The sequence below is a fragment of the Erythrolamprus reginae genome, chromosome 1, assembly GCF_031021105.1.
Source record: "Erythrolamprus reginae isolate rEryReg1 chromosome 1, rEryReg1.hap1, whole genome shotgun sequence".
Lineage (NCBI taxonomy): Eukaryota > Metazoa > Chordata > Lepidosauria > Squamata > Dipsadidae > Erythrolamprus > Erythrolamprus reginae.
The window spans coordinates 354999911-355018005 of record NC_091950.1 but is presented as its reverse complement, the minus strand read 5'-3'; the positions used below and the strand labels follow the sequence as shown (position 1 = coordinate 355018005).

The following is an 18095-nucleotide window of genomic DNA, read 5'->3' as shown; positions in this document are numbered from 1 at the left end:
ATCCATTTTCCTTTCTAAATTGCACTTAAGCTTAACATGATTCCAACAGAATTGAAGTCACAAAAGCATTGTGGGTGATTATCTGAATGGTTATATTTTTAAAAAGCACAAACTCACCAAAGGGAAAAAGTGGCCACTTGTGTTCAGCCAAATATCACACCAGAGTATGTTTGTGGTTGAAAGGTGAGCAATTATATTTTTTGACAATTGTTGAAATGTTTTGCTCAAATATATATTTTAATATATTACAATCAGTAACCTGAATTATCATTTTTTCATTACCTTACTTTACAAATATTATGTTTGGCATCAAAATTAATTACAATCTAGAAAGCAAAGTTACATTTTAATGTCATTCATTCATTCATTTATACAGATTTCCCACACAATGCCCCAAAGGCAGCTTAATCTTGTATGTTTCAATTTTATACTTACTTTCAACAATTGGAATTATTGCTGATACAGTGAAAAATATGAACATCTAAAGCAGTCCCACACTATTTATGATTAGAGAGTTTTCTCTAGAAGTTAGAATGCTGGACCAGAAGGGAAACCTGAGTCTTTATCCTGATTTAGGCATGGAAGTTGACTGGACAGCCTTGGACCATTCCCTTAAGCCCTAGGCATAATGTTACAACACTTCCAAAAATATTGCCTAGACCAGTGGTTCTCAACTTGTTATTTACAGAACCCTGAGGGGGTTCTGTCATCACAAGAGGATGTGCAAAGGCTTGAAGAAATGATTTCAATATTGATTTGGGTTTTGGGGGGTTCATGGCCACAAAAGGGTTTTCAAAGGGATCCATGATGAAGAAAAGATTGAGAACCATTGGCCTAGATTGCATGTACTTGCAACTGTAGTTGCCAAGAGCCAAAGAGTGAGTGGAAAGCAAATAAGCAAAAAATAGTCATTTATGGCTTCAAGGAATACTCAAAATAGCCAAGGGATTCCACAAAACTTGAGTTTTTCCAATGTTACAAGTTCCGTATTTCTGAAATTATGTATCAATCAAACTGAATTAGGAAATCTTCAATCCTGGATTGAATTAATCATCGAATTAATTGAATTAATTAAAGAGGTAAACCCAATGGAAATCAGTGGGCATTGTTAAGTCTTCAGAAATTCTTTCTGCATGGCTTAGCAATTATTTTCAGAAGCATCCTAGTGGCAACATTTAACTTTGTGGTTATGATTCACTCTTTGTTTTCTGCATGGACTTTATTAATTTAATTTAGCTTCCTAGTACACCCACACTGATTTGATATTAGTTGGCAAATAAGAAACCATACTTAATCTAATTTGGATCCAACAAGTAATAACAAAGTTACCACTCAGAGTTGAGCCAAGTTATCAGCTATATTATATTATAAAGCCATGGCTTTTGATAATTTTCTTTGATGAAAACACAAACTAGCTGCTGCATTCCATTGAGTATACATACCAGGATTTTTTATGTCCTTTGAAAATAATTTGGAAAAAATGCTTAATGTCTGGCACAAGCTCAAGCCTTTTCTACTATTCATTAATGCAAGTCAACTTGTTCATAGTTTTGCATAAGTATGAGAAAGAAGTTGTAGTTGCTCGTTAAAGTCTGAAGTACTTTTTTCAAATTACTGCCCCAAAGTGCTCATCTCTAGGACAAGGTATGTATACTTGCATAGCCATTATATTGTGTAATAATTAGTTTGTCTAAAAATATATGGTGCAATTCTATACTAAACTGGGAATAAGTTACTCAGCAGGGTTTGTTATTATGCAAAAAATTGCACTCATTAGAAGGGCGGCATAAAAATCAAATAAATGAAATAAATGAATTAACATCCTGTGAAACTGAATGATGTGATTGAAGCAAACTATTATTACAATCATCAGAGTAACGATAATAACTGAGGAAATGTACCAAATTACATGACAATCTGTAAATACTGCAAAAATACACATAATAATTGATCTAAGAACTGTTGCACCAAAAAGTATCAATACATTTTTGCTTTTTAATTATATTAAGCATTTCCCTGGAGGCTTCATTAGTCAAATATGAAGAAGGTGAAAGAGTAATATAATGCAAAATATACAGTATACAAGGAATGTATAACACTTTTATGTTCAACATCAAGGTATCTATGGACCAATTAAATCATTAACAAGGTTTTGCATTGAGGGGGTTGCTCAATGAGAGCCTTGGAACGTGCAACTTTGAAAGCATGTTTTGGGCAATATTATAAAACAGATGTGTCCAAGCGACTGGTCATGATGAAGACTTTACCTGAAGGCAAATGAAGCTCTGAACTATGCTGGATCTCTGTGGAGCCCAAAGGCACTGTTGGAAATACAGATAATGTATGAGGCTGGTGTTTTGTGGCATGTTAGATTGCCATTTATTGTGCTTGACTAAAAGAAATCTTTGAATTCAAGTGGGATGAATTGCCTAATGAGCACCAAGGAGCATATCAGTAATTACATTGCTGCTCTTATGTTTCTTTGAGAGTTCAGGTTTTACAGACATAAATTGAATTTTTAAGCATCTACTTTATTTTGTATTACTGGTGGCGGCACCGCTTTTGGAATCATAAGGCAGATGCTTCTTTTCTTATGATTTATCATTAATATAGTAACTTGTTTCTCACACATGTATGTGTACAACCCTTGAACCTCAAAAAGCATATGAGCTCCATGAGCTTTGAAAAGGATTTAGCTGATTAGAAGAGAGGAGCTTTGCACACACTCCCATGTACACTAAACATCTCTTTCAAAGGTTTTGCACAACCATGCTTAGTAAAAACCCTATCTATCGATATAAATAACAAAATAAAATAAAATTTAACTATTAATAAAACCAATGTTGGATTAGGAAATATCAAACATCAAAGTGCAACTTCATCCTTAAATTCATTAACTACTTTTTTACATGATCTTATAACTAAAAATAAACTTATACAGAGGTGGGTTCCTACTGATTCTAACCTGTTCTTTTGAACCATCAGTAACTCGGTGATGACATCATGGAGCTGGTTCTGTCAGTGTCTCTGTGGGCACCACCTTGGATTTTGCTTCTGCGCAGGCACAGAAACTATTTTATGATTGCTGTAAAGCATGTAAAGCATGCCACAACCCTCAGCAGCAAAAGGATCCAGAACGCACCCCTGAACTTATAGACATATTATATAATTATTATCCTTAGTCAAAGGTATTCATTAATGAAAATAACAGTGCTGCTATATTATGAGAACTATAGTTCAGGAAAATTTCTTCTAGCAAAGCTGAAAATATCATAAATATTTTACACAGAATAAATAAATCTTGCCAAAAGTCCTTAAAGATGCTTTAAATTGTTGCAGTTTTAAGTGCAGTTTTACAACATGATTCATTTAGAAGAAATAAACCATTTGCTGGTTTCTTTGGCTTTTCATTTATATATATTATACTTTTTAAAAATCTATTTTGGATGCAGGTAGCAAACAAAAGGTTTGCACATAATTTTTTGGCATCCATGTTGGCTTCTGTTGGTCTGCAGGCTAAGTAGTCAACTTCTATTCAGCTGAACTCTCCTTGCTTGGCTTGATGTATTGGCTGTGAAACAGCCCAGCGCCTGCAGCAGTCAAAGAAATACTTGAAAATGCGGCAAAATATCCAGAGAGTTTCTGCAATTTCAGTTCCCAAAAGGCAATCATGATCAAATCATCCTGGGGAGTTGAAGATGAGAATGTTATCGCATCCCAAGTGATTTTCTTCCCACCTCCTGCCACAGCGAGAAGGTGCATGTTTTCTGAAGCACATATTTATCCAGGATTTTAACACTTATTGATCTCCCAGTTTCTTCAGTGCTTGGGACATATATGCCTGGTACAATGCTACAGGCTACAGCCTGAACTTACCAGATGGTTTATCCAAAGGATCATAGAAAATACTTCAGGGGAAATAAAAGTGCACACTAAACGTCCCAAAGGCTTTTTTCTTTAAAGTGCTTCTGGCATACTTTTTTTTTAAGTGCTTTTGCTGGAAACCTGAAAATATACATTTTTGTAGCTTTCACGTCATGTCAACTAAGCAAATTCTGCTTTTCAAGGTGTTTTTTCCAATTTTGTGCTTTCAAGGAACTGTCTAAAACCAACAGCTTCCCAGAGTTCTTTCTCCGTCGCTTTTCTACCAGTTTTTTTCCTTAGAGAAAGCAGTTTAAACAGTTATTTAACAAGCTGCGTGATCTCGATGCATTATAGCTTCACTAAAATACAGGATGAAAAGCTCATTTTGAAGAGACAAAGCCTGTCAAAATGGAGTTAGTTCAAATAATGGTTATTATTGGAGTAACAGAGCAGCTCAAATTCAAGATGTTTCTAATACAAGAAGTATTCAAGCAAGAAATGTTTTATAGTGAAAGCTACTAAGATTTCATTTTTCAGTCACTGCACACTTCCAAACTGTGAACATCTTAGAGCCATGAAGCTTTATGATGTTAGGCAAAGATGGGGTTCCATGCAAAGGTAAAAGTCAGGTTTTCCTCATCTGTTTTTGTGAGATTCTCATCTTATCTGAAACGATGTTCTTCAACAGATGTCATCAACAAGTTTAACTCCGTTAATCCCACGATAAGTTACTCGACTTGGACGCACCAAGACTCCATATTTGGGCTTGCAGGTGAAATATCGCTTTTCGCCCACAGAGCCATCATTCTTGCCCTTGGCACTCCGAAGTTCCAAGCCAAGCCAAGTGCCTGGAGCAAAATCGGTGGGCCCAATGTAGCGAATTGTGCCCATCTCACTGGAGCTGGTCAGGAGGACCTGAGAGCCTTCATGTAATTTCACTGGGGCTTCTGTGCTTGTAGTAGTAGTGTTGCTCCAACTACGACGCAAAGAAGAATTTTTTGATCTGGACAGAGAAAAAGACACAACAACATTTATTTCCAATTGAATTTTTTTTTAACAAAGTAAAATAAAAAATACTAATAAAAAATACTAATTCGGTTTTGCACAGCAAAACAGAATTAGCGGCCAGTGTATTAAATTAAGCCCAAGAAGCTCTTTCTACTAATTGATTCTAATTAAATTTCTAAAGCAAAATAAGTATTTGACTTATTCTTTGATTAGTTTACTATATTTCTATTATGCAAGAAGAAAACTTTTAAATAGTCTTCTCCATTCACATTAAACTGAAAGACAAGACAATTTTACAAGTACTGTATAACCCTTTCCTTTCAATGCCCACATTAGCTGTGAAAGAGCTAAATATGTCAAGATGCTGTGAAGAAGGAAACACAGATTGCTCTCCTGTTGCAATCACAATAATTATCTGTTTGTCATGAGTCAAATACGCTCACTATATTTTAAAAACAGGATATTAATATCAAGTAAGTGTTCAATGTTGCTTCCAATGTGGTCTAAACAAGATTCCAATAAAAAGCAGCACAAAGTATGGAAGATGAGAGAGGCAAGAGTTCAGAAAACGTTAGTCCAGCGTGCGCTGACAGGAACATGGCAATAATTTTTAATAAAATCCGGGGTTTTACCATCTTGAAATACAGTGGTACCTCATCATACGAACTTAATTGGTTCCAGGAGGAGGCTCATAAGGTGAAAAGTTCGTAAGATGAAACAATGTTTTCCATAGGAATCAATGTAAAAGCAAATAATGCGTGCAAATCCTTCAGGAAAATCCGAAACTTTAGAAGGGAGGCGAACAGAGGGCAGGGAGGAGCAGCTAAAGGGGGCGGGTGGAAGAAGCAAGGCTAGGCTAATGGGTGAGTGGGAAGGAAGAAAGGCAAGGGGGGCGCCCCTCCCTTTTCTTTCTTCAAAAGACACCGTTTCAGTGCCTTTGCAAGCATGCAAAATCTTTACTCCTCCAAGCTGCCCCTCCCTTTTCTTTCTTCAAAAGACACCGTTTCAGTGCCTTTGCAAGCATGCAAAATCTTTACTCCTCCAAGCTGCCCCTCCCTTTTCTTTCTTAAAAAGACACCGTTGCAGTGCCTTTGCAAGCATGCAAAATCTTTACTCCTCCAAGCTGCCCCTCCCTTTTCTTTCTTCAAAAAAGGGGGGGAAAAGAAACCCCTTCATCCCAGCAGCAGCTGCTTGGGTTCGTAATCTACTCTGAAGTGAATACAGTGGTACCTCATCTTACGAACGCCTCTTCTAACGAACTTTTCAAGATACGAACCCGGTGTTTAAGATTTTTTTGCCTCTTCTTCCGAACTATTTTCACCTTGAAAATAGTTCAGAAGAAGAGGCAAAAAAATCTTAAACACCGGGTTCGTATCTTGAAAAGTTCGTTAGAAGAGGCGTTCGTAAGATGAGGTACCACTGTATTCACTTCAGAGTAGATTACTGCTTGTTTCTAACAACTATCAACCACTGCTGCATGACAATTCATAGATATGCAGAACATCAGTGGCATTGTTCTTCTTACAGACATTCAGAAATAGATATGGGATTTGCATGCATATACCAAAATGATTCCTTAATTATGAAGATTCATGCCTCCACAGATAAAAGGGTTTTTTAAATCTTCTAATCTCAGAAAATTAGGATTATATAAATTTTGTTTTTTCTTCTATAAAGTCACTTACTTGACAAAGAAATTTCTCCTGTTTCTCTCTTTTTGTGACGCTGCAGAGGTTGTACTGAAACTTCGTTGGAAACCTGAATGAAAAAAAGCAGAATAAGCTGTTAATTGAATGTGCAATGCATTTCCATGGTGGTCTCGTAACTATGAATCTTCAGGTATTTTAGATAATGAGAAAAAACCTAAGGTCACCAATGAGGAAGGATACACAAAAAGGCAAATGAAGATCCGTAAACAAAGAAAGGATACTGAGAACAGAAAGTAAGATGGGTCACAAGAAGATAATTGATAAATAGCTGTACCAGTAGACAGGATGTTGAAGAAGCTAAATCTCAGACTAAATTGAGATTGTTTAAAGATACTAAAGAAAAAAATAGTTTATTAAGATAAACTCAAAATAATAGGGGGGTAGTATTTACCTAGGATAGTATTTACTAGATAAATGGTCAAAGCAATGGAAACTGCAGTTTAATGTTTCCAAATGTAAAATAATGCACTTGGAGAAAAGGAATCCTCAATCTGAGTATTGTATTGGCAGTTCTGTGTTAGCAAAAACTTCAGAAGAAAAGGATTTAGGGGTAGTGATTTCTGACAGTCTCAAAATGGGTGAACAGTGCAGTCAGGCGGTAGGGAAAGCAAGTAGGATGCTTGGCTGCATAGCTAGAGGTATAACAAGCAGGAAGAGGGAGATTATGATCCTGCTATGTAGAGTGCTGGTGAGACCACATTTGGAATACTGTGTTCAGTTCTGGAGACCTCACCTACAAAAAGATATTGACAAAATTGAACGGGTCCAAAGAGGGGCTACAAGAATGGTGGAAGGTCTTAAGCATAAAACGTATCAGGAAAGACTTCATGAACTCAATCTGTATAGTCTGGAGGACAGAAGGAAAAGGGGGGACATGATCGAAACATTTAAATATGTTAAAGGGTTAAATAAGGTCCAGGAGGGAAGTGTTTTTAATAGGAAAGTGAACACAAGAACAAGGGGACACAATCTGAAGTTAGTTGGGGGAAAGATCAAAAGCAACATGAGAAAATATTATTTTACTGAAAGAGTAGTAGATCCTTGGAACAAACTTCCAGCAGATGTGGTAGATAAATCCACAGTAACTGAATTTAAACATATATCCATCCTAAGATAAAATATAGAAAATAGTATAAGGGCTGACTAGATGGACCCTGAGGTCTTTTTCTGCCGTCAGACTTCTATGTTTCTATGTATTCTAACTGCTTGATAAACACAGCAAAATCTAAAAAATAGCAAAAGAAATCTATTCTGAATATTTTTTTAAACATTCCATAGAGAGGAAACTTCAACATGATAAAAACATGGTCTTGGAGTATCTATTCTCCGTTAATATGTTTAAATTTCCAGATCAGCTGCATCCTCTGGGGTAATAAAAGACCTTGCCATCAATGTGGTCAAATGTTTATCTGTAAGTAATACTGAGGAACTGATAGAACATCAGTTAACTAGAAGAGAACTAAATTTCCAACTACCAAAAGGAGAAAAAAGAGGAGCCTGAGAACTACCACCTGGCCAGTCTGATACTGAAGTCTAGGAAGAGACAGAACAAATAGTAAAGATTTGCACTTGAAAATAATGGAGTAGAAAGCAGGTGTTAGCATGAAATCTTTTGATGTAGTAACTTCTTTAGTACTTTGTAATTATATAGATGTAATTTCAGCAAAGATTTTCATAAAATCCCCTTTCCTGTGATATTTTGTTTAACAAGATGGTCAACTGTGGGCTGGTTAGCATCTAATTATATGAAAGCACAGTTGGCTCAAAAGTGCACTTATCAATGAATCATATCCAGATGGAGAAAGGTATCATTGAAGTGCCGCACAAACTGGTAAGAGCTATCATGTCCCACAATGTTGTGTGTTAGTCAAACTTCACCTTAAGCAGCCTGTCTAACTCTGGGAACTCTAAAAAGGATTCATAGAAAAATGAAGATGATGTTGGGATAGAAATTAAGAAACTAGGTTAACCTAATCCTGAGAAGACTGAAGAAAGATATGATAGCATTCTTTAAAATAGTTGAAAACATGTCAAAACAATAAATTGTTCTCCATTCAGGTTCCAAGTATAAGACATGGGTTCATGAATTTGAGATGTAAAAAGGCAGATTCCAATTGAATGCTAAAGGGAAAATGAGAGCTATTCAAAAATAGAACTAATTTGCAGAAGTGAAGTCTCAATTGCTCAGTGTATTAAAATGGAAACTAGACAGCCATCTTTCACAGATGATTAAATTTGCATTTCAGCATTAAGTTGAGTATTGGTTTTGAAAGCATATATGTCCCCTTTCACTTCCAACATTCCCAGTCACTGAGCCTAAAACCAACCTAGTTACAGGGAATATTTATGAATATATAGATATGTGCACAATAAAAAACACACCACAAAAAATTAATTAAGTACTTAATTTCTAATTTGCTAACACTAATGATTCAGTTGGTGTTGAAAATATAATTGTTTTTTCTAACATGAAACTTTAAGCTTAATCTCTGAACTGAAAAACTGAAAATAATGGACACTTTGGATTGATCTTCAATAGATACCTCAGAATTAGATTACTAACTCAGAATCTAATATTAATATTAAATAATAGTAATAAAACCACACACTTTGGATTTTATACAACATGTATTATAAGATAAGGTATACTGTATATTCAATATTTAAGCTTTTAACGCTGCTGTTCTGTTCGGGTCGTATGTGACCCGAAGCCAAGCTTGAGTCCCTGTAAAAAATTTTCCCTGCATATCTGAAACTTGAAATTTCATGACTATTCATCATTTCAGGGGTTCTCTCTATGAGAATTTTTTTTGGGGGGTGGGGGGCTTAGTTTTTGCTGGGCAAAAAAAGTTACAAATCTTCTGTTCCCGGGTCACCCTGACCCGGACCGAAAACTCTTCATTTGCAGTGCTTATGTTTGGTCTTTTTGAAAGCTTTTTTCACTTGGAAAGTAGTCTGAACATTTCTGCACACAATGATATGAAAATTGAAATGAAAAAAGTAAATCTTATTGGTTTATTTTGCGGATATAATGCACGCACACACCCCCCCCCGTTTTTGTGAAATATTTTTCAATTTATGGATAGTTTTGCTTGCAAAATGCATTCTATTTTACTAAAGTTGGTGTGGGATTGGTAGCTTGAACATTTCTGAATATAAGAAAAATATAAAGGAACTGAAAAAAATGATTCTTATTGGTTTTTTAATATCAGAAATAAGGCCTCCTCCCCCCTCGGCTGCTTGCAACCATTTTCACTTTTTATTTTTTTATGCTCCAAATCCAAAATATTCTTTAAAATCTTAGGCATTCATTTACTCAATTTAACAATGCTGATCATCAAAAAATATTTTTGGGGTGGTGGCTAATTGTTTTCTGGGCAAAAAAAAATCATAACTTCGAGTCTGTTTCTGTTCGTATATGACCGGACCAAAAATAATTTTTTTAGGTACTTGAATTTGATCTTTTTGAAAACTTTTTCAACTGGAAAACTAGTTTGAACATTTATGAACATAATGATATGAAAATTGAACTGGACAAATTGAGACTTATATTTTTATTTTGATCAAAAAGCCCCTCCCCCATCCTTTTTGAATTTCGTGTCAATTTATATTTTTTAAGGCTACAAATCCCTAAGGAATTTCCCCCCAAAAGGTTTGATATACTAAATTGAACATTTCTGAATATAAGAAAAATATAAATGAACTGAAAATACTTGGTTTATTTTTGCCACAAAAGGGCCACCCCCACCCCCCGGCCTTGCTATGTGCCATTATTGTCACTGTTTATACATATTTGTCTAGAAATATTTGGAATATCCTTTTGAAAATCAACCACATTGTAGCCAGAGAACTAATTTTATGAAACAAATCCATTTTACTAAAAAAAAGTATGTAAGTTTGAAATTAACAGCATATTTTTTATATAAATTGAAATAATTGAACACGGGGGGAGGCATACATTTATGTGCAAAATAAACCAATATGCATCAATTTTTCCAGTTCAATTTTCATATCATTATGTTCAGAAATGTTCAAGCTACCAATCCCACACCAACTTTAGTAAAATAGAATGTATTTTGCTAGCAAAACTATCCATAAAGTGAAGACTATTTAAAAAAAACGGGGGGAGCGTGCATTTCATCAGCAAAATAAACCAATATGCATCAATTTTTCCAGTTCAATTTTCATATCATTATGTTCAGAAATGTTCAAGCTACCAATCCCACACCAACTTTAGTAAAATAGAATGTATTTTGCAGGCATAATTATCAATAAACCTAAAGAAAATTCACAAAAACGGGGGGGGGAGGCATATTTATGTGCAAAATAAACCAATAAGGATTAATTTCTTCAGTTCAATTTTCATATCATTGTGTGCAGAAATGTTCAGACTACAGTGATCCCTCGATTAGCACGGTCTCGATTAGCGCGAAACGCTGCAACGCGGTTTTTCAAAAAATATTAATTAAAAAATAAGTCCGCGCTAGTTCTCTCTCTCTTTCTCTCCCTGTTGCCGGCGTGGTATATGAGAGAGAAAGAGAGAGGCAGAGGTCGGGCGCATTACCAGGAGGTGGAGGCGGCGTGGGGACGCTGGGTGCCGGGGACACCAAGGAGGGGGTGGACGTGGCCTCTCAGCTGCAGAGCCGAACAAGGGCGGAGGCAACGGCGGAGTCCGGCGCTGGGGCCATGCGGGGCCGCTCATCCAGGGGGGCGTGGACTGGCAAGTCGCCCTCCTTTCTCTTTCTTTCTCTCTCTTATACCACACCGGTAACAGGGAGAGAAAGAGAGAGAGCGGAGGTCACCTTGCCGGTCCACGCCCCCCTAGATGAGCGGCTCCACATGGCCCCAGCGCCGCCCAGGCAAAGGGGAAACCCCAAGATCGCTTGCCGCTTGCCGTATTGCAGCGAAGGAGGCGAAGCAAGGCTCCAAGCTGCAATACGGCAAGCGGCAAGCGATCTTGGGGTTTCCCCTTTGCCTGGGCGGCGGGAAGACCAAGGGAAGGTTCCTTCACCCGCCCAACACCTGATCCGCTCCGCAGCGCGGCAGCAGCGAGGAGCCGAAGATGGGGTTTCCCCTTTGCCTTTACCCCATCTTCGGCTCTCGCTGCTTCCGCGCTGCGGAGCAGATCAGCTGTTGGGCGGCTGAAGGAACCTTCCCTTGGTCTTCCCTGCCGCCCACACGCAAACTCCACCATCTGCGCATGTGCGGCCATGAAAAAAATGGCGCGCATGCATAGATGGTGTTTTTTACTTCCGCACCACTATAACGCGGAAATCGATTAGCGCGGGAGGTCTTGGAACGTAACCCCCGCGCTAATCGAGAGATCACTGTACTTTCCAAGTGAAAAAAGTATTCAAATTGACCAAACATAAGCACTGCAAATGAAGAGTTTTCGGTCCGGGTCAGGGTGACCCGGGAACAGAAGATTTGTTACTTTTCTTAAACAGAACAGGAGTGTTAACTGCATTTCACAAAGATTTATGTCTATAGATCTCTGAAATCTAGGATTATAATCAATAGATCTCTGGAATCTCACAAAATATCCACTCTTCTTAAAAAAACATATTTAAATCCAGAAATACATTGAAAACATAAAACAAAAGAAAGAAAAGGGACATAATACTTGTATTTCCCAATTCATTCTCACTTTATATTATCTACAGGAAATATATCACGTTCAAGAAACTACAATTTCTGTAATTTGCATAGGTAATAGAAAACAAAAACAGGTTCATGTTGTATTCTTACTTACCAGGGAAAGAATGATTCATTTTACTTGAAGTATCTGTGAGAGATTCTAGTGATCCTGTTAGCCTGCAAATGAAATCGTGTATTTTTTTTCTCACTCAACATAACAAAAGAAAAATAAAAGCAGTGTAATTCTTCCTTTACTCTAGCACTGATAAACATCTTTCAGCATATAACAAAATACTATGAATTCATTTTTCCGAAATCAGAATGCAATCTTTTCAAAACTACAAGTAGCCCTTGACTTATAACCGTAATTGAGCCCAAAATTTCTTTTGTTAAGTGAGACATTTGTCAAGTTAGTTTTGCTCCATTGTATGACCTTCCTTGGCACAGCTGTTAAGTGAATCATTGCAGTTGATAAGTTAGTAACCCAGTTATTAAGTGAATCTGGCTTCCCCATTGTCTTTGTTTGTCAGGAGGCTGCAAAAGGTGATGACATGTCCTTGGGGCACAGCAACGGTGGTAAATATGAACCAGTTGCCAAAAAAAAAAAATGATTGTGACTGTGAAAAATGGTTGTAAGTCACATTTTTCAGTGCCTTTATAATTTCTAACAGTCACTAAACAAACTGTTGTAAGTCAAGAATTATCTATAATGTCTTGAAGATGGATTTACCCTATAGTACTCATAAACCTGAATCAAGATCCTTTCACTAGTTGAAGAAAACTGATCTAATATAATCAAGAATGAAGTGCTAGGGCACCACTGCAGAAAAACCAGTAATGGAAGGCCCAACTGGAAATGGGTCTTTAGAACATATAGATAATTTTCCCCATGTTTCTCGCTGTCCTCTTTATTCTTATTTAGGTGCAAGAGGGACAGAATAAATATCTATCTATTCCGCTTAAATGAATAAAGCATTTCATGGATCAAAAACTCTGCAGCAGTATATGTAGTCACAAAATACGTATCCTGTAAATCAGCTTTCAGGAGCCTCATACCAGAATTCTGTTTTTCAACCTCTTGTGGTTAAGTAGCTATGAATACCCGAACAGCAGCCATAGCTAGGAGAATCTCAATTCTAAGATGTGGAAAATATGTAACTTAGACACAAAATTTCTAGTGGAAGATTACCATGGTTTCAATCCAACTTCTTATCTAGCTGGCAGCCAAAACAGACTTTTTAACAGGCACTTCTTTGTTTTCTTTCTCTGTAAAGAATCTATTGTTTCTGCTGAATCCATGTCATTCTTTTATGGTGTCTGCATCAGTGTTAATTTTAATTCTCCAAAATACTCCTCAACCTAACTGTGTTCTAGCCTCTTTTGCCACTACTTCCCCTTATTTTTCCACCATGATATTTTCTCTTCTATTCTCCATGTCACCTCAAAGTCCCTCTCATTCACAACACTGAATACTGTCTGCTAGGGTACATCACAATTCAGTTAATAGTAACTAAAATGCCACCAAAGCAATGTCCGTTCTGAATGCCCGCATAGATAGATCTGTTTCCAGCCTGGAAACAAGCCTCCCCAATCATTTTATTCTGCTTTATACCATTAGAAGTTAAATGGAGATTTCAGACATCTTTCTTTCAATTATGAAATTGCATACACTGACAGCAGATGCAAGTACTTTTATTTTAAAAACTCAAAAACACAACTCAACTTTATTGATTCTCTCACATTATGTCTTGAAGACTTATTAGTTCCTTTGGTCAAGCTTATAGCATAATAAGGTTAAACAAAATTGGACAGAAGGGAATATCGCAGGGATGAAAACCACCAAGAAAACCACCAAGCTCAGAGAACACCAAGGACCTACAGTTTGGCAAAAGTGACAGAAGGCTTCTCTCCAACTGGAAAAGGTTTCTGAATGAAAGTAATACAATAATACCAGAGCTTGCAAAATAATACCAGAGCTTACAAAACTTTTGCCAGACCAATCCTCGAATACAGCTCATCTGTTAGGAACCCATATCGCATCTCAGACATTAACACCCTTGAAAATGTCCAAAGATACTTCACCAGAAGAGCCCTTCACTCCTCCACTCGACATAGAATACTCTATGAGACTATACTTTCAATCCTGGGCCTAGAAAGTTTAGAACTAAGACGCCTTAAACAAGATCTAAGTATTGCCCACAAGATCATATGCTGCAAGGTCCTGCTTGTCGGCGACTACTTCAGCTTCAACCACAACAACACAAGAGCACACAACAGATTTAAACTTAATATTAACTGCTCCAAACTTGACTGTAAAAAATATGACTTCAGTAACCGAGTTGTGGAAGAGTGGAACTCATTACCGGACTCCATAGTGTCATCCCCAAACCCCCAACACTTTACCCTTAGATTATCTACGGTTGACCTATCCAGATTCCTAAGAGGTCAGTAAGGGGCGAGTACAAGTACACTAGAGTGCCTTCCGTCCCCTGTCTTATTGCTCTCCTATATCTCCTATACCTTTCTTCTATTCCTATATCTCTTCTTCTATTCTTTCATTGATATGTTCTATTACTATATCTTCTTTTCTATCATTTCTTAGATATATTTTACTATGAGTATCTCCTCTATAACCTTCACCATGTATTTTACTATGTGTATATATATACCCACTAAAACCCTCATTGTGTATTGGACTAACTAACTAACTAACTAACTAAATAAATAAATAAATAAATAAATAAATAAATAAATAAATATTAAATTAAAATAAAATAAAATAAAATAAAATAAAATAAAATAAATAAATTAAAAATAACTGATGCTGAAACCAGAGTCTATGGCACTTACTTTTGCACTCTAGATGGTGGTGCAAAGACACCATATCTGGGGGGGCATTTGAAGTACTGTGTGCCTGCAACTGAGCCATTGTTCTTGCCACGAGGTTTATCCAGTTCTATGCCATACCAAAGCCCTGCAACAAGAAATACTTTTTTTTCCAATACGAGGTATTATATTGTTCATTATAAAGAGTTTCATTTCAAAAGAAATGCTCCTTGCATTTTGAATCTGCAGAACCAAAGGACGGGAGAAGCTGTTTCAAATAAATAAATCAGCTTTAGTAAACTATCCAGACAATGGTGTTCTCTCAAAATTTGTTTCAGCTTGTATTTTAGCATTTAACTCCATTATATATACAAAGAAGCTGATGGAATAAGGAGAGGAAAGTAGGGTATCAATTGCTAAATAGTGCGATTCAATCTAGGGAAGAACAATAAAGCTTTAAAATCAGACTTTTCAATTTAGAGGAACAATCAGTGCTTCAGAGGCAACAGTGACACCTGCATTTAAATAAGTTTTAGGAAACTGTACTTTAAATTCTCTCAGCTGGAGTGAAATATTACAGAGTACAATCTTTTGAAAAAAGAGAGGACATGCTCAATTATTGTTGATAACTAGCAATTTGACTTCTTCAGCCTTTTTGTTAGAATAGAAAAGTCTTTTTTCTGTCAATTTTTCCAACACCAGGTGAAATAGGTTATTACCTATAAAGCCCTAGATGGTTTAGGACCAGACTATTTATGGGACCGTATCTTGATGCATACCTCTCAGAGACCAATAAGATCACACAGGATTAGCCTTCTCCAGGTCCCATCGACTAAGCAATGCAGATTGGCGGGGCCGCAGGGCAGGGCCTCCTCTGTGGCTGCCCCAACTCTATGGAATCAACTCCCCCCGATGTCTATACTGTCCCACCCTACTGGCCTTCCGAAAGGCTGTGAAGACCTGGCTTTGTAGGCAGGCCTGGGGGGCATGATTACTATAATCTGTCAGGGTTGAATTGTGTTGAATGGTATGTATGTGTATATTTGATTGGTCTGTAGCTTTGTGGGTTTTTATAAATGGGGCTTTTATTGATTTAGTAATTAATATTTGATTTCTTATTTTATTGTATTTTTTTAAATATTTATTTGGTCGGATTTCTATGCCTCCCTTCTCCGCAGACTGTTGTAAGGCGCCCTAATCTCATTGGGATTGGGTGGCATAGAAGTCGAATTAATAAATAATATTAATAAATAAAAACATAATGTCTCTTGTTGTTTTGTTTATCTTCTCTGGTAAGTAGGTAGAGAATAGACTCTGATAAAGATTCTATACCCTATCTACCACTTTCAATATGCTCTTTCATCTAATAAAAGATAGAAGTCAAGTTATTTATTCATTCATTTCTTCCTTAATGTAATTAAATAGCAGCTTACGTAGAATATAAAACAAGTAAAAACATCCAAGACCTATTTAAAATCCCAAGATGAACTATCCAAAACAACCTTAAAAAGTGATAACAATAAACAGCTAACCAAGCTAAAAGTCAAAATTCCAGATGATAACCATGATAACTGATAGCATTTTAAATTTAGCAACAGCAATAGCACTTAGACTTATATGCCACTTTGCAGTGCTTTACAGCCCTGCAGTTTACAGAGTCAGCATACAGTGATCCCTCTATTATCACGAGGGTTCCGTTCCAAGACCCCTCGCGATAATCGATTTTTCGCGATGTAGGGTTGCGGAAGTAAAAACACCATCTGCGCATGCGCGCCCTTTTTTCTATGGCCGCGCATGCGTAGATGGTGGAGTTTGCGTTCCCCGCCGCCCACGCAAAGGGGAAATCCCGATTCGGCTCCTCGCTGCTGCTGCGCTACCGAGCAGATCAGCTACTGGGTGGCCGAAGGAACCTTCCCTGGGTCTTCCCCCTCTTGCTGGCGGGCGGGAGAGCGGCGGGCATCAGCGAGAAGCCGGTTTCCCCTTTGCGTGGGCGGCCGGGAAGACCCAGGTTGGGGGTTCGGGGGGGTGCTGGGAAGCCCCCCAGGCCGGCTGCGACCTTTTAAAACAGCCGCGCCGCTTCCCAGCTGAGTCCTGAAGCCAAACGCGGAAGTTTGTCTTTGGCGTTTGGCTTCAGGACTCAGCTGGGAAGCGGCACGGCTGTTTTAAAAGGTCGCAGCCGGCCTGGGGGGCTTCCCAGCACCCCCCCGAACCCGGGTTGGGGGTTCGGGGGGGTGCTGGGAGGTCCCCCAGGCCGTCTGCGACCTTTTAAAACAGCCGCGCCGCTTCCCAGCTGACTCCCGAAGCCAAACCCGGAAGTGGTTTTTTTTTAATTAATATTTTTTTTAAAATCGCGATATAGCGTTTCGCGAAGATCGAGATCACGAAACTCGAGGGATCACTGTATTCCCAATAATTTGGATCCTCATTTTACTCACCTCAGAAGGATGGAAGGCTGACTCAACCTTGATCCTGGTGGGATTTGAATTGCAAAGTGGTATATAAGTCTAGGTGCTTGGAGGCAGCAGCAGGTAGCAGAAATAACCTGCAGTACTGCACTCTAACCACTTCATCAACTTAACATTTCATGGGATTTTTCAAAATAAAATAAGCAGGGAGCCAAATGTTCTGCCATCTATAAAGCCAGGAATTTATACTCCGCATTATACTCTCCTCCGGCCAGTAGTCTGAATTAATGATGTACAAATGTTTAATATTGGGGTTTTAAAATTGTATTTTTTTTTTACCATTGTATTTTTATTGTTGTACACCACCCTGAGTCCACTAGGAGAATGGCTGCCTATAAATTTAATTTAATTAAATAAATAAATAATTTACACTCAACACAAAATTAAAACGATTTTTTTAACTTATTAGACAAGATGTCTGTGACTAAAATAATGCATACAAATACCTTATTAGCATATATAGGATTATCATCACCTTACTTTTTTTTCAAGGGGATCAGGACTTTTCAATAAGACAATCTGGCCAGTTATTCATATTCCATAAATGAACATATTAAATTATTTCAATGTACATGAAAAACTATTT

The 18095-nt window shown here is 37.5% G+C and overlaps 1 protein-coding gene across 3 annotated transcripts in view; it reads right to left on the bottom strand.

Moving 5' to 3' along the window:
• Nucleotides 1-216: 216 nt before the first annotated feature.
• The window catches only part of CLIP4 (CAP-Gly domain containing linker protein family member 4), a 54179-nt gene continuing 36300 nt past the window's right edge, over nucleotides 217-18095 (bottom strand). For 2 of the 3 annotated variants that reach the window (XM_070734299.1, XM_070734300.1), the window contains exons 13-16: nucleotides 15069-15192; nucleotides 12334-12395; nucleotides 6558-6630; nucleotides 217-4867 (exon numbers count right to left, since the gene is read on the bottom strand). In XM_070734299.1, the coding sequence (XP_070590400.1) occupies nucleotides 4546-4867; nucleotides 6558-6630; nucleotides 12334-12395; nucleotides 15069-15192 (581 nt within the window). In that variant the 3' untranslated portion in view covers nucleotides 217-4545. The remainder of the gene's footprint in view (nucleotides 4868-6557; nucleotides 6631-12333; nucleotides 12396-15068; nucleotides 15193-18095) is intronic. The other variant, XM_070734301.1, reaches the window with a different exon arrangement.